Source organism: Colossoma macropomum, unplaced genomic scaffold (assembly GCF_904425465.1).
Source record: "Colossoma macropomum unplaced genomic scaffold, Colossoma_macropomum, whole genome shotgun sequence".
Lineage (NCBI taxonomy): Eukaryota > Metazoa > Chordata > Actinopteri > Characiformes > Serrasalmidae > Colossoma > Colossoma macropomum.
This window is the reverse complement of record NW_023494784.1, coordinates 24,469,367-24,480,932: the sequence shown is the minus strand read 5'-3', so window position 1 is coordinate 24,480,932 and position 11,566 is coordinate 24,469,367. Positions and strand designations below refer to the sequence as shown.

Sequence of the window (11,566 nt, the reverse complement as noted above, 5' to 3'; positions counted from 1 at the left end):
GCTTATACAGTGTTTAGAACTGCAGCAACACTGCTGTGTCTGATCCACTTGCACCAGCGCAACACACACTAACATATCACCACCACATTAGTGTTGCGCTGTCAACTATCCACCACCCAAATAATATCTGCTCTGTGGTGGTCCTGTGGAGTTACTGACCATTGATGAACAGGACAAAGGGGGACAAACAAAATATACAAGCAGATGAACTACAGCCTGGAATTGTAGAACCACAAAATGCACCAATATGGTAAGTGGACAATGGGGGGACACTGGTACCAGAGAAAAAGGTGTTAAGTTCTTGCTTTGAAACCATCTTTGCCATCAGTGTTTATGTGCAAAAAAAAAAAGTTCAAAAAAAAAAATAAAAAAAAAAATCAGTGCAGTTTTAACTAGGGCCTAAAATAATTCACTTATTCACCAGACATCGAAGCAGTGCTGTGATCTTGAAGCTGTGGACGTATATTGGAGTAAACAGACTGGGCTGAAAGGAGCTCTGGCTCCAGTTCAACTCACAGCCTATGACAGGTGTGAGCTCTGCTGGCAAGTCAGTGAGCTAGCGAGCTGCATCAACATTATTGATATATTCATCATTGTAATTCATAACAAGATCTCACATTAAAAGCACTGGCCACTTTCTCCTCCTTCTGTCCAAATACAGGTAAAATTCATGATGTAAGTGTTTCAGTGGCAGCAGACCAGTAGCAGCAGACGGGATTGTTGCTACCACACTTTTTCCAACAGGATGGTACATCACCTCATTACTGTGTTGCTTTTCATGTCTACGGTAGCCACCAAACTTTTTTCCAGCAATATGGTACACCACTCCATTACAGTGCTGCTTTCCCTGCATATCTGAAAGTACAGTTTCCTGGGCACTGGCATGGACCAACTGTGTGACCATCTTGATGTTCAGATTTAAGCGCTCTTGATTTTTGGGGGTACTCTGGGGGTACTTAAAATGCACTCACTACTGAACAGGGTCATATGGAGGACTGTGCATATTTAACCTGACCACAACAGAAAAGGCATTTTCCAGGTAATCAGCATATAATATTACAGATATAGATTAGATAGATATAGATTGTTTTAGATTTTTTACATTCCATTCAACGTTTTAAGGGCAAAGTCGCAAGACTAAAGAATTCCCATAATATATGAAATAGCACTGAAGTCTATATTTTGTAGAATGCAGGTTTTAAAAACATCTTAAGAAGCTCATTAATTCTGAACCAACACACAAATAACTACCAAAATGTTCAACTAATAAGCTATGCAAATGTGCAGTACATTAAGAACTGGTTAAACATTTCTACTTCTTACTAGACAAATTAAAATTTTCAATAGGACACTGATATAGAGCATATGAAACATTAGGAGTCTGACAGATTGATTTAATATGTCTTCAAATAAACAGAAGCCAAAACAATTAATGCACGAGATTGCATATACTGTAAATGCCAAAAGCAACTGACAAGTGTAATTTAAAGCAAATCTTAGTTTTCATAGAAATGAATTAAAAAAAAAGCACACAAAGCTGTAAACTCAGTTCATACAGAACTCTTTAACTGCCAATGCTGGGCCAGTTTTCCAAATGGATCACAGCGCAAACATGATCATTGTCTGGTAGAATCAGCGCCACTCCTGAGAATGAGCACATATTCCAGTGACTGGAACACTGACATCTTAATGACATCTGGTTTAACAAGATAAGCCTGTCAAAATGTCTCATAAACACAGGTAACACTGTATATAACAGTGAAGGAAAAAATTAAAAAAAAAAGATCCTCCATTCTCCATCTTAAAATAATATGCATATATCATGCATTACTTAAAGTGCACGTTAACTGTTCCAGTAAAATATCTGTTGTCACAGAACTATTTGGTGAAAAGTTGAAGAAGATCATTTGAATCATAAGTCACCACTGGCAGCTGTTCCCTACCAATCTGTCCCTTTATTTTCAGATGCACAAACTTTATCTTCCAGCGGTTTCCATCTAGCGGATCGCGAATCAAACCAAACACTTTCTCGAAAATTCCAAGGCATACATTTTCCCGATGAATGGTTCCAGCAACTGCTACCAACACCAATCCATGAGGTGTAGAAAGGCACTTCAACCCTGAGTGCTCTAGGTTAGGGAAGAAAATTAACTTTTCTTCCCACACTAAAGCAGAAAGGCGCCGGCTGACCAGTTCTGCTCCGTTGTACTCGTCTCGCTGTTGTTCTCCAGTGTGGGAAACAAGGAGTAGTCTCACGTCCCCCCAGAAGTGCTGAGGTCCCCATTCCTGAACTGGCTTACCTGTCGCAGGATTCAGAGAGTTCAAAAGGTGGAAAAACCACTGGCAAAACTCCCTACCCAAAGCTGTTAGGTCTGCCAAACCATCTGGTCCCTCTGGTCGACTTGCACTGGTGTCACTCAGTGCGTTCTGTAAGGGGACGACCTACAGGGCAAAAACCATACATATTGATTGCTCTAGTAGTCAGATAGGTTCTTTATTAATAACACGTTTTTGTACCTACATTGCCAGACGACCATAATTCAAGAGTCCTTTTAACCAGCTGATGCTTCTCGCTGTTTGGAGGAACCACAACACCTTCTTTGGCGAGGTACTTAAAAATGACCTCACGGTGGACTCTTCTTCTCTTCAGCAGCTCCTCCGCGCTCTGAGAGTACGCTATGATAGCTTCTACAGCCTCTGTTCAAACAGGACAGTTACAACGGTTAGCAAACGGGTCTATAAAGCGTTTCTCCTCACTTTTAGTCATTTTAAACGCTTTCAACTATCTGCAAAGTTACTCAGCAGACTAAAGTTAGCCAGTCTGCACAGTTTGCCAAAGTTCACCAGCCTCACCTCTCGGGCTCTCTACACAGATCAGTCGGTTAGTTACGGTGTCACTCAGCGCTAACAAGTCTTCCGCTGACAGCAGTGCCAACAGTGTTCTGCAGCCATTCAGCTCTTTTTCCGACAGCGCTGACATTTTTATAGTAAATGTACAGCTATCATTGAAAACAGTGTCCAAATGGTGCTTACAGTAGAAGAAATGGAGACGCACACCATCTCTTCACTGGCGCCCCCCTGCGTGAAGGCGGATACAGCAGCAGCTCCAACCACAGAACCCGGCTCTGCTCTAACCAATCAACTCTCTACTTCAAAATAAAAGCTCTACTTCACAAGAGAAGCTCTGCTATCCTGACTAAAATAAATGGGCCACTGATGTCACATGAATGTCTGTAACGTCAGTAATATTTTAGACAAGTAGAAACATGTTGTAGGCAGGCAGGCAGGTTTACCTGTTTCCTGCTTAGTTTATAAATGATCAAAAGTAGACTGTGGGAGACAGATGTTCAGAAATGTTTGTAATAAACATAATAATAATTAACAACATTTTTTTTCTTAGCAAGGTAAGTCTTTCTAAGAAATTTTGTTTTTCTTTTTTTTCTTAAGCACGTTGTGATCTGCCAAAATGGGCTTAAACAAATGCTCATCTCTATGCTTACGTATGCATGTCCGAATATAAAATATAAAAATTATAAAAAACAAATAACCCCTAATTTTTTAAGAAAGAGAAACCAAAAGTTAAACGTTTTGGATGGAAGTAGCTTGAAATGGTGAGATAATTTTAATTAGATACTTCATTTTATTAGCTTCGATAAAGAATGGAGAAGATAGTTGCACCGAATTCGCAAAAGAAATTGTACCAAACCTGTGGAAAATACCGCGGTGCTCAATTTACATGTAGCCGTAATTTCACCAGGCCGACACTTGAGGGCGGTGTTGTAGGAGGAATCATTCACATCGTTCGCAGCGACAGCTGACAGTTTTGTAGGCTGTGAGTTTGTGGAAGATGGGCGTTTTTTACTCGGGGAAGGTGATTAGCACTGTGGGATGGCTCCCTCTCGGATCTAGAGCCACTCCCAAAGCCTGTGGACCCGCAGTCCCGTCCCGACTGACCGCAGAGCAGAGCCTCACTGAGAGCTGGTCGAGAGAGAGAGCGAGAGAGTCCCGTCACTCTGAAGGGGACAGACTGTAAAGACTGAAAAGTCGGGAAGGGACCGAAGAGCCGCTTTTCTGATCTATAAACTCAACTGGATGTTGTATTTCCCTCCAGGAGTGGACTAAAAAGTATTTTTCATTCTAAACACGAGGCAAGTTGCATTTTCATTCAAAGTTTTTGTGCCATTTTTATTCAGCCCAGCGCTGTCCCGATTGCAGAATGTGAAAAGTTAGTTTAAGAAGTGTGCACGATACTTTACCATGCAGCGGCAGGGAGGAAAATAGTAAGGAAGAAAGGAAAAAAAGAAACCATTGGTTTAAAATACAGGAGGTCATTCATTCTCTGAAAAAAAACAGCAGCGCGGTCGCGCGGTCATTTTTAATCCCCCTCAAATACGTTTCAGGGAACGAGAAGTGTAATTCAAGACGCTTTTTGGTAAAATATGCGTCACATTTACCATGTTTTGTGGACGTTTCTGCAGTCGGTGTGATGTTGGTTGGTGAGGCTGCTGTGTGAGGAATGCCAGAGGTGGCAGAGACAGAGACAAAGGGCCTCTCCAGCCAGCCAGCTCCTTTTCTTCTCAAGTGGTAGGAGGAGACAACTTGGTTAAAAGTTAAAGCTGAATGCTTTTCTGGTCACTATCTTTTATTTATGACCATAAAATGATCTGCTACCAAGAAGGGCCGCTTATTTTGGTAGTCTGGCCTCAAAGATAGAGCATTAAAGTTAATTTGTGGGCTCCTTCATTCAGAGCACGCAGATCTAATTACTGCACAGTTCATTATTTCAGTGTTTTGTGGATTCTCTTGTTGTTTTCTTTAAAAATCCTGTTCTTTTCGCCTCCTGAATGTCTTTCCTCACCATATCTAATGTGTGGAAGCTGGTCTTAGCAAAAAAGCAGCTGCCAAAAAATGTACGTTTTCAATGTGTTTCAGTAGTGCCGGTGAGCTGACACAGCCACACAGTTCTTCATTTCTTTTCCAGCCCTGATTTTTGAATCCTAAACTTCTAGGGCAGAGCTCCTGACTCTTCTTTATGTGCACAATCCTCTGCTTATGCTCTCAACAGCAGATCCATTGAGGAGACTCCTGGTTACTGATAACAGTGTTATGTCTCGTAAGAATACACTCTTAATCAGTGGATATCAGTTTTAATTCATCTCCTTTTCTGTTGTCTTCACAGTTGACCTTTTGGCTGTTGTTGGGTAACAGTGAGAGACAGAGCCTTCACAAGAGAAATGCATGCATGTAATAGATACACTCTTTTTTCACTCTGGTGTGCTTTTGAAAGACAGGACATGTACTGTATGTAGTCTGCCTCAGTAGAGTGTCCTTTTGTGTTGGTCACGTTGCACAGCACTATCCTCACTCAGGATACAAGCATTAGTCCACCCACTCAGCACCTACAGTGGTGCTCTTCTCAGGAAAGGTGCATTGTAGATCACAGCTGATAAGAGAACTACGTGCTGTTTGCAGTGATGTAATACTTATTTAAAGACATCATGTTCTAAAGGTTGGGAAGGTGGTGAGGTTGACTTTTGGCAACACCCACCAAAGCAGAAGTGCATCAACAGTGGAGTTTATTATATAGTTTCCCATTTTTTTCTTCATCGATTCGTATGGAAAACAACTTGAGAATTAGGTAGATGTTCATTAGGTAGAAGTCCTACCTCTGTGAATTACGAATCTATCCCAACTCTATGTCTGGGCAAAACAAATCCATGCATCAGCACAAGCCACTAGTTTTAATGGAGATTGATTTGTAGTGAGGCTGCTGGCACTGTTCCGAAGGTTGTAAGTGGCCTGCGATGCTTAGTCCTGTTTTCCAGAGACCCTCAGGAGATGGCAGTTGGGGGACTGGGTGAATTAGCCCTAAAGGGGGTGGAATTCATCAGTAATTGGCAGTCGCTGTAAACATGGGCCCATTGCCAAGCAGGAGGAGTGATCCAAATGAGGACACCCAGCTTTTCACCTTTAAATATTTCTATCCACATGGGTGTCTGGTGAACAATAGAGACTAAAGTGGATGAACTTTTTAAATCTCACATGTTCATGGGCACATCTTGCCTCGTAACATGTATGCACAATTTCTAAATAAGTCTGCTTAAGTGAGTTCTTTCAGTAAGTCATCTGATCACATTGCTTTGGCAGGGAGTTCAAGAGCAATGCTGATGTAAGAGAAGATTTGAAATCTTCAGTTTGCGCCAACAAGCGTGAAACTCAAAGTGGTAAAAGGGAAGATTTCTAGCCATCAAAGATGTCAGTAAAGTAGCTTTAAAGGGGAATTCCACAGATTTCTCAAAATGAAATGGTTAAGATGTAAACAGATTCATTCAGAGTAGTTTGATGTGAAATGCTCCATTCTAGAGAAACTTACAGAGTCAGCATTGTTTACAATGGTGGTAACCAATGTCTAAAGAGTTTGAAGCCTATATAAGCTACTTTACACAAACTTATTACATGAAATGGTTATAAATATGTTGGCTGTTGTCTGAGACATTGTTTCATGATAGTTTTACAAAAAGATTTTGACCTAAAATATATATTTTTATAATTAATTCATGGCAGAGGTGTAAGCAGGATGTTGTATGGCAAAGTAGTTCCCAAAGAAAACTTCATTTTTCAGAATTACCACTGTTACCATTATCAATATTACAAATATAAAAAGACACCTCAGAGGATTTGTGTAGCTTCACTTGTGATTTTGGTTAGTAAATAAAATGTTTATGCTTGCATTGTAGGCATTGCGACCCCTGGTTGCCATCACCACCACTGTAAAGAAATCGATACGTTTCTCTAGAATGGAGTATTTCACATCAAACCACTCTGACTGACTTTGTTTACATCTCAACCACTGAATTATACCAAAATTTTGAACAATGGTTCGAATTTTGTTTTAAACCAGGGATGCCTAGCAGGGGTCCTGGAGGTCCAGAATCAGGCAGTTTGATGATTTCTCTGCTCAAACACACCTGATTCAATTTGTCAGTTCCGTTTGTAGAGCAGGAAAATCAACTCACCTTGCATAACCAGAGTGGGGTGCTTTACACTTTCATGGAGATCGAGCCTCTTAGGAGTATTTATAGATTGACAGAAATATTTAAAACCATGTTGATTTACAGCCCTGTACAATTTGAATGATGTAATTGTGTCTATATAAATAAAGATGTAATTTATACAGTGATTATCATAGCCAATGATTTTCCATAGCCGTGACTCAAAAATTGGTTTTCCATTGCATGAAAATGAGGTGGTCTCCTGTATGGAAATCGTGTGAGAGTGACTCATGATGGTGGCAAACTTGGACATAATCCGTGACAGAATACTCCGGATCTTTACTTTTTTATCCTTCGCTTGAGACAGATTGGTGCTAAGTGTTTAAAAGGGGGCCAGGAGATTTGATTGAGAGATGCGTACGAGTCTGCCGAGTCAGGCACTCGTGGGACAGTGGAAAAGTCAGTCTTTGAGAGTTTACCCTGGCAGTGGGACGTGCTCACATAGCAGTGTTTCAGGTCACTGAGCAAACTTGCCAGTCCTCGCAAATAGCCACAATAGCTGCTGCGCCCTTCTAAAGCTCTGGCTCCACTGCACCATTTGGAGCCACTTGTAATCACCACAGTTGCCAGCAAGCTAGGATGCAGTCTGGCTGGCACTTCATTCTGGGGTTTGCACTCAATTAAACCCCATTATGGGCAACAGTATCATTTATGTGCTTCATCTGCAGCACCCACTGCAAAGCAGGCAGTTTTTCCATGCATCAGTGTAGGGCAAAAGGCAGCTCAGATAAGATAATATACTGTAACTTTAATGTACAGGAGTTTAAAACAAAACAAAAAAAACTTTCTTTAGCTTTTCCTCCACACTTAAACACAGGTCATGCTGTAAGGTGTTGTGCACTGTTTGATTTCTAAGTCACATACTGTTCAAAAATTGCTCAAGGGTGAGAAAGGGGAACTTTTCCTTCACCTAGCCCATAAGTGGAAAATCACACATGGCCCAGCTCCAGGAATTCTAAATTATATATTATTCGTGTTGCTCTCAGGAAATTAAGGGCAGCTGCAAAGTTTTGGATAAGAGCCAATTGAGATGTGAAAGGTAATGCAATGCACAATCTAAGCTTCAGTCCACTGTTTCACATGGAGGCTCGTTTTAGGACAAACTTGTAGCTAAAAATAGCTGGTCTAATCTGACGGATTTATGTCAGTAGCTGTCTTGCATGAGTGTGAGGACTGACAGTAGATGCATTATTTAATGCAGTACAGCTATATCCAATTATTAGAAGTCATGTTTGACCTGAGGGAGTCTGTATGACAAGTCATGTACAGTAAATCCCTTTAAGCATGACCAGTGCTTGTTGTTTTAAAACTTACCGTTAGGGTTAGGGGCCAAGATCATGACTTGGCGCTAATATTCATAGTGTGCTTTAGAAAGGTTTGCAGGATTTGGGGAAATTTAGAATACTTTTCTGTAGGGATGTGTTGATGTGAATTGTGGGCCGATGCTGTTATCAGCCGTGTGGCAGTTTTCATGTACATATCTGCAGATGCTGATACATAAACATTTATGAAATGTGGAAATCGGGTCCATACCTACCTGGATTAGCATTACGGAGAACTATAGTATTTACTTCAGTAGGGTTATGAATACAGTAAAATTATTATGTAATGCAGATGTTTTTGCACAGTAGCCAGCATCACCTAAACATTCTTCTTTTTCAGAATATAATCTGTCATATTGCGTCATATCAATCCGAAGTATCAGTTTGTTGTCGAATGTGCAATCAATATGATTCCGATATGATTCCTACAATTTTGTGCATCATTATTTTTCTGAATGGTGTGGAAAAATTTGAAGAAATTACATTTGAACTGAATATATGACTGTGTTTCCTTACTTTATAGCAGCATTGTGTACTCTTTATGCTCTGTGCTGCAGGCCACAAACGTTGTGCAATCTGTTTTTAAAATAAAAAAAACCCACATTTAACATTGTGGAACATAATCTATTTTTGGATTTTGTCAACATTAACAGCAGTTTTATCTTCTAGTTCTAAAGATGCCAGTTCCCTGCTAGCCCACTTTCCTGGCCAAGCAGGGTAATCTCTCTCTACTTTATCCGTAGATTTCAGCTACTCTTCTTCTAATGGATTTGGTAGCCAGTGCACGTGCCCAAGCACTTTCTCTAACACAGTTACTTCACTGGGTGCCTGTCAGCACCAACAGAATCTGGGCTACTAGGCTACCAGAGCAGCGTCAGCTTCTTGCGACAAGAATGACAGTGGTGATGAAACCTAGTGCAAACATGCCATTAGTACTTTCTGCTCAGTCATTCTCCCTCAGAATCTGTCTTCTGTCTATCTCTGTCTTTAATAGTTCTCTCTGTTTTTTTTACTTTCTCTTTCTGTCTCTCTATCATAGTGTTCATCTAATTTATCAACACTCTGTTTAATCTGTTTGATAAAATAATTCACACATGACCTGAGGCTGCTTCCAGTTTATCACTGTCAGCTCCATAATTATGCAAAAATTGCCAGCAGTCATAGTCAAAAGCTTATTCTTTTTTATGGAAATGATGTGCAAATGCAGTGTAGTAGCAAAGACCCAAAACACTGAAATTAAATAAATCGGTAGAATGAGACGTTTGGACAAGCAGTGTCCAAACATGTTTTGAAAAAGTTTTTTGCGCATGAGATGTTGAACAGTATAAAGGCCACAATTTAGGTCAATTTACGAAACAGGTGCATTTCTGTACTCACACAGTATTTTAAACAAAATGTATCATTTCAGTACAAAAGCTGCCTTTTACATTGTGTGAACATTCATGATGAATGCAGCAGTAGATATGTTTTAAAACTACTTGGGATCACATCTCTTTACATTGACTCACATTAAAATTAAAGAATGCTTTTGCCTTCTCCTGTAAAATGATCTGTATCTGTGTCAGCATCTGCAGATGAATACATGAAAATATCAAATGACAGCATCAGCTTAAAATTCCGATATCCATTAAGCCTTAATAATTAATAAAAAGTTAATTCTTCACTATGCACAGTTACAGTTTTTCTCTGAATATCACTACATCACAGTGTCACACTGCATTTCTATTCCCCTGATGTTGTAGTAATGAAATAATGTTTTCAGAATTCTGGTGTAATGAACTAGCAGTCTGGCACAGTATTGGGTTTCTCAGAGTTCTTGGCATTGAGCTGCCCATTGCCTTCATAAAACTGGTCTTTAATTATGAGCAGTTACTGCTTCTGTGGGTACCCTTTAAGTTCTGGGTTGAACTCTGTATTGTCTTCACCTGTTGCTAAGCTACAGTTATTGCCATGGCACAAAGCATTAGGCAGATATTAGACCAATATTAGCATTTTAACAGTTTGTTCAAACGTAACGCAGTAGAGTGGCTGTCAGATGGAACATGTTAATGATTCATGAATGACAAACAGTGTCAGGAGCAATAGTTAAAAGTGCACTGGGATGAAAAAAGGTAGTGTATTGATTATGCAAGTTTCCTTTTCCCACTTTTACATAATGTCCAGTATGTCCTGGTCCTGATTGGGTGAGAGGTCTCAGGGAAAATGTAATGTTTGGGAGTTGTTAATAGTGCATCAGTATTGCTAGTTTGCTAGTAAAATTCAGAGCCCTTTGGCTAACCCTGTGCTTAACTGTTGTCATTGTGCGCCGCAGATTAAGATAAGGCACATTTGTGCAAGAGTAATCTGGGATGCTGATAAGTTGTCTGTGGTGGCTCAGCACCTTGGCAGCTGCAGCTGTTTGGAGTGTGGGGCAGTTGTGTCAATGACAGTGCCCAGCCCCCCAGTGCTAAACCCTAGACCCGTTCTTAACAGGCACCCTGCTGATGCTATCTGGTAATCCCCCACATTCACAGACATGCTCAAAGTCAGTGTGAGTTGTGTTTTTAGACAGATTTGACATGATGCACGCACAGAAGGACTTCCCTTATGTTATCGGCAAAGACCCATCAATGCTGTAACTTTTTTTTTTTACTGTAGGTTAATGATTTATCTCTGTTATCATCTAGACTGGGAAGTGATGGGGTTCTTTTTGCATGGTGACTTTTGCCTAGATGTATTGTCACTATCACAACTTTGTAGCTTTACACAACTTTGTTAACATTAGCATAGCAAGACCCTTTTAAAGTACCAGCTGCCTTTTACATTGTGTGTGTGTTTGTGTGTTTGTGTGTGTGTATATATATATATATATATATATATATATATATATATATATATATATATATATATATATATATATATATATATATATATGAAAATAATATGATGATATGCAAATCATGTAAACCTTACATTCAATTGGAAAGTTGAAACTTTTAAATTTTATTATTTTTTGAGAAATATATGCCCATTTTGAATTTGATGCCAGCAACACAATCCAGAAAAGTTGTGAAGGGGGCATGTTTACTACTGTGTTTCATCACCTCTATTTTTAACAACACTCTGTAAGTGTTTGGGAAATTTGGAGACCAACTGCTGTAGGTGGTATGAAGGTGGTAGGTGGTATGTTTTCCCATTTTTGCTTCATATAGG

General features: G+C 39.9%; 2 protein-coding genes across 7 annotated transcripts in view; one reads left to right on the top strand and one right to left on the bottom strand.

Moving 5' to 3' along the window:
- Positions 1 to 1,384: 1,384 nt before the first annotated feature.
- Positions 1,385 to 3,077, bottom strand: cunh3orf38 (chromosome unknown C3orf38 homolog). Its single transcript, XM_036573622.1, has 3 exons — positions 2,854 to 3,077; positions 2,522 to 2,697; positions 1,385 to 2,442 (listed from the first exon to the last, which is right to left on the bottom strand). Exons 1-3 carry the CDS (start codon positions 2,978 to 2,980, stop codon positions 1,879 to 1,881), a joined length of 867 nt encoding a protein of 288 aa, XP_036429515.1. The 5' UTR covers positions 2,981 to 3,077; the 3' UTR covers positions 1,385 to 1,878.
- A 783-nt stretch (positions 3,078 to 3,860) lies between these two features.
- Positions 3,861 to 11,566, top strand: part of myo1b (myosin IB) — a 75,555-nt gene continuing 67,849 nt past the window's right edge. For 4 of the 6 annotated variants that reach the window (XM_036563240.1, XM_036563128.1, XM_036563199.1 and 1 more), the window contains exon 1: positions 3,861 to 4,148. The gene's annotated coding sequence lies outside the window, so the exon portion shown is untranslated. The remainder of the gene's footprint in view (positions 4,149 to 11,566) is intronic. The other 2 variants (XM_036563339.1, XM_036563278.1) reach the window with 1 other exon arrangement.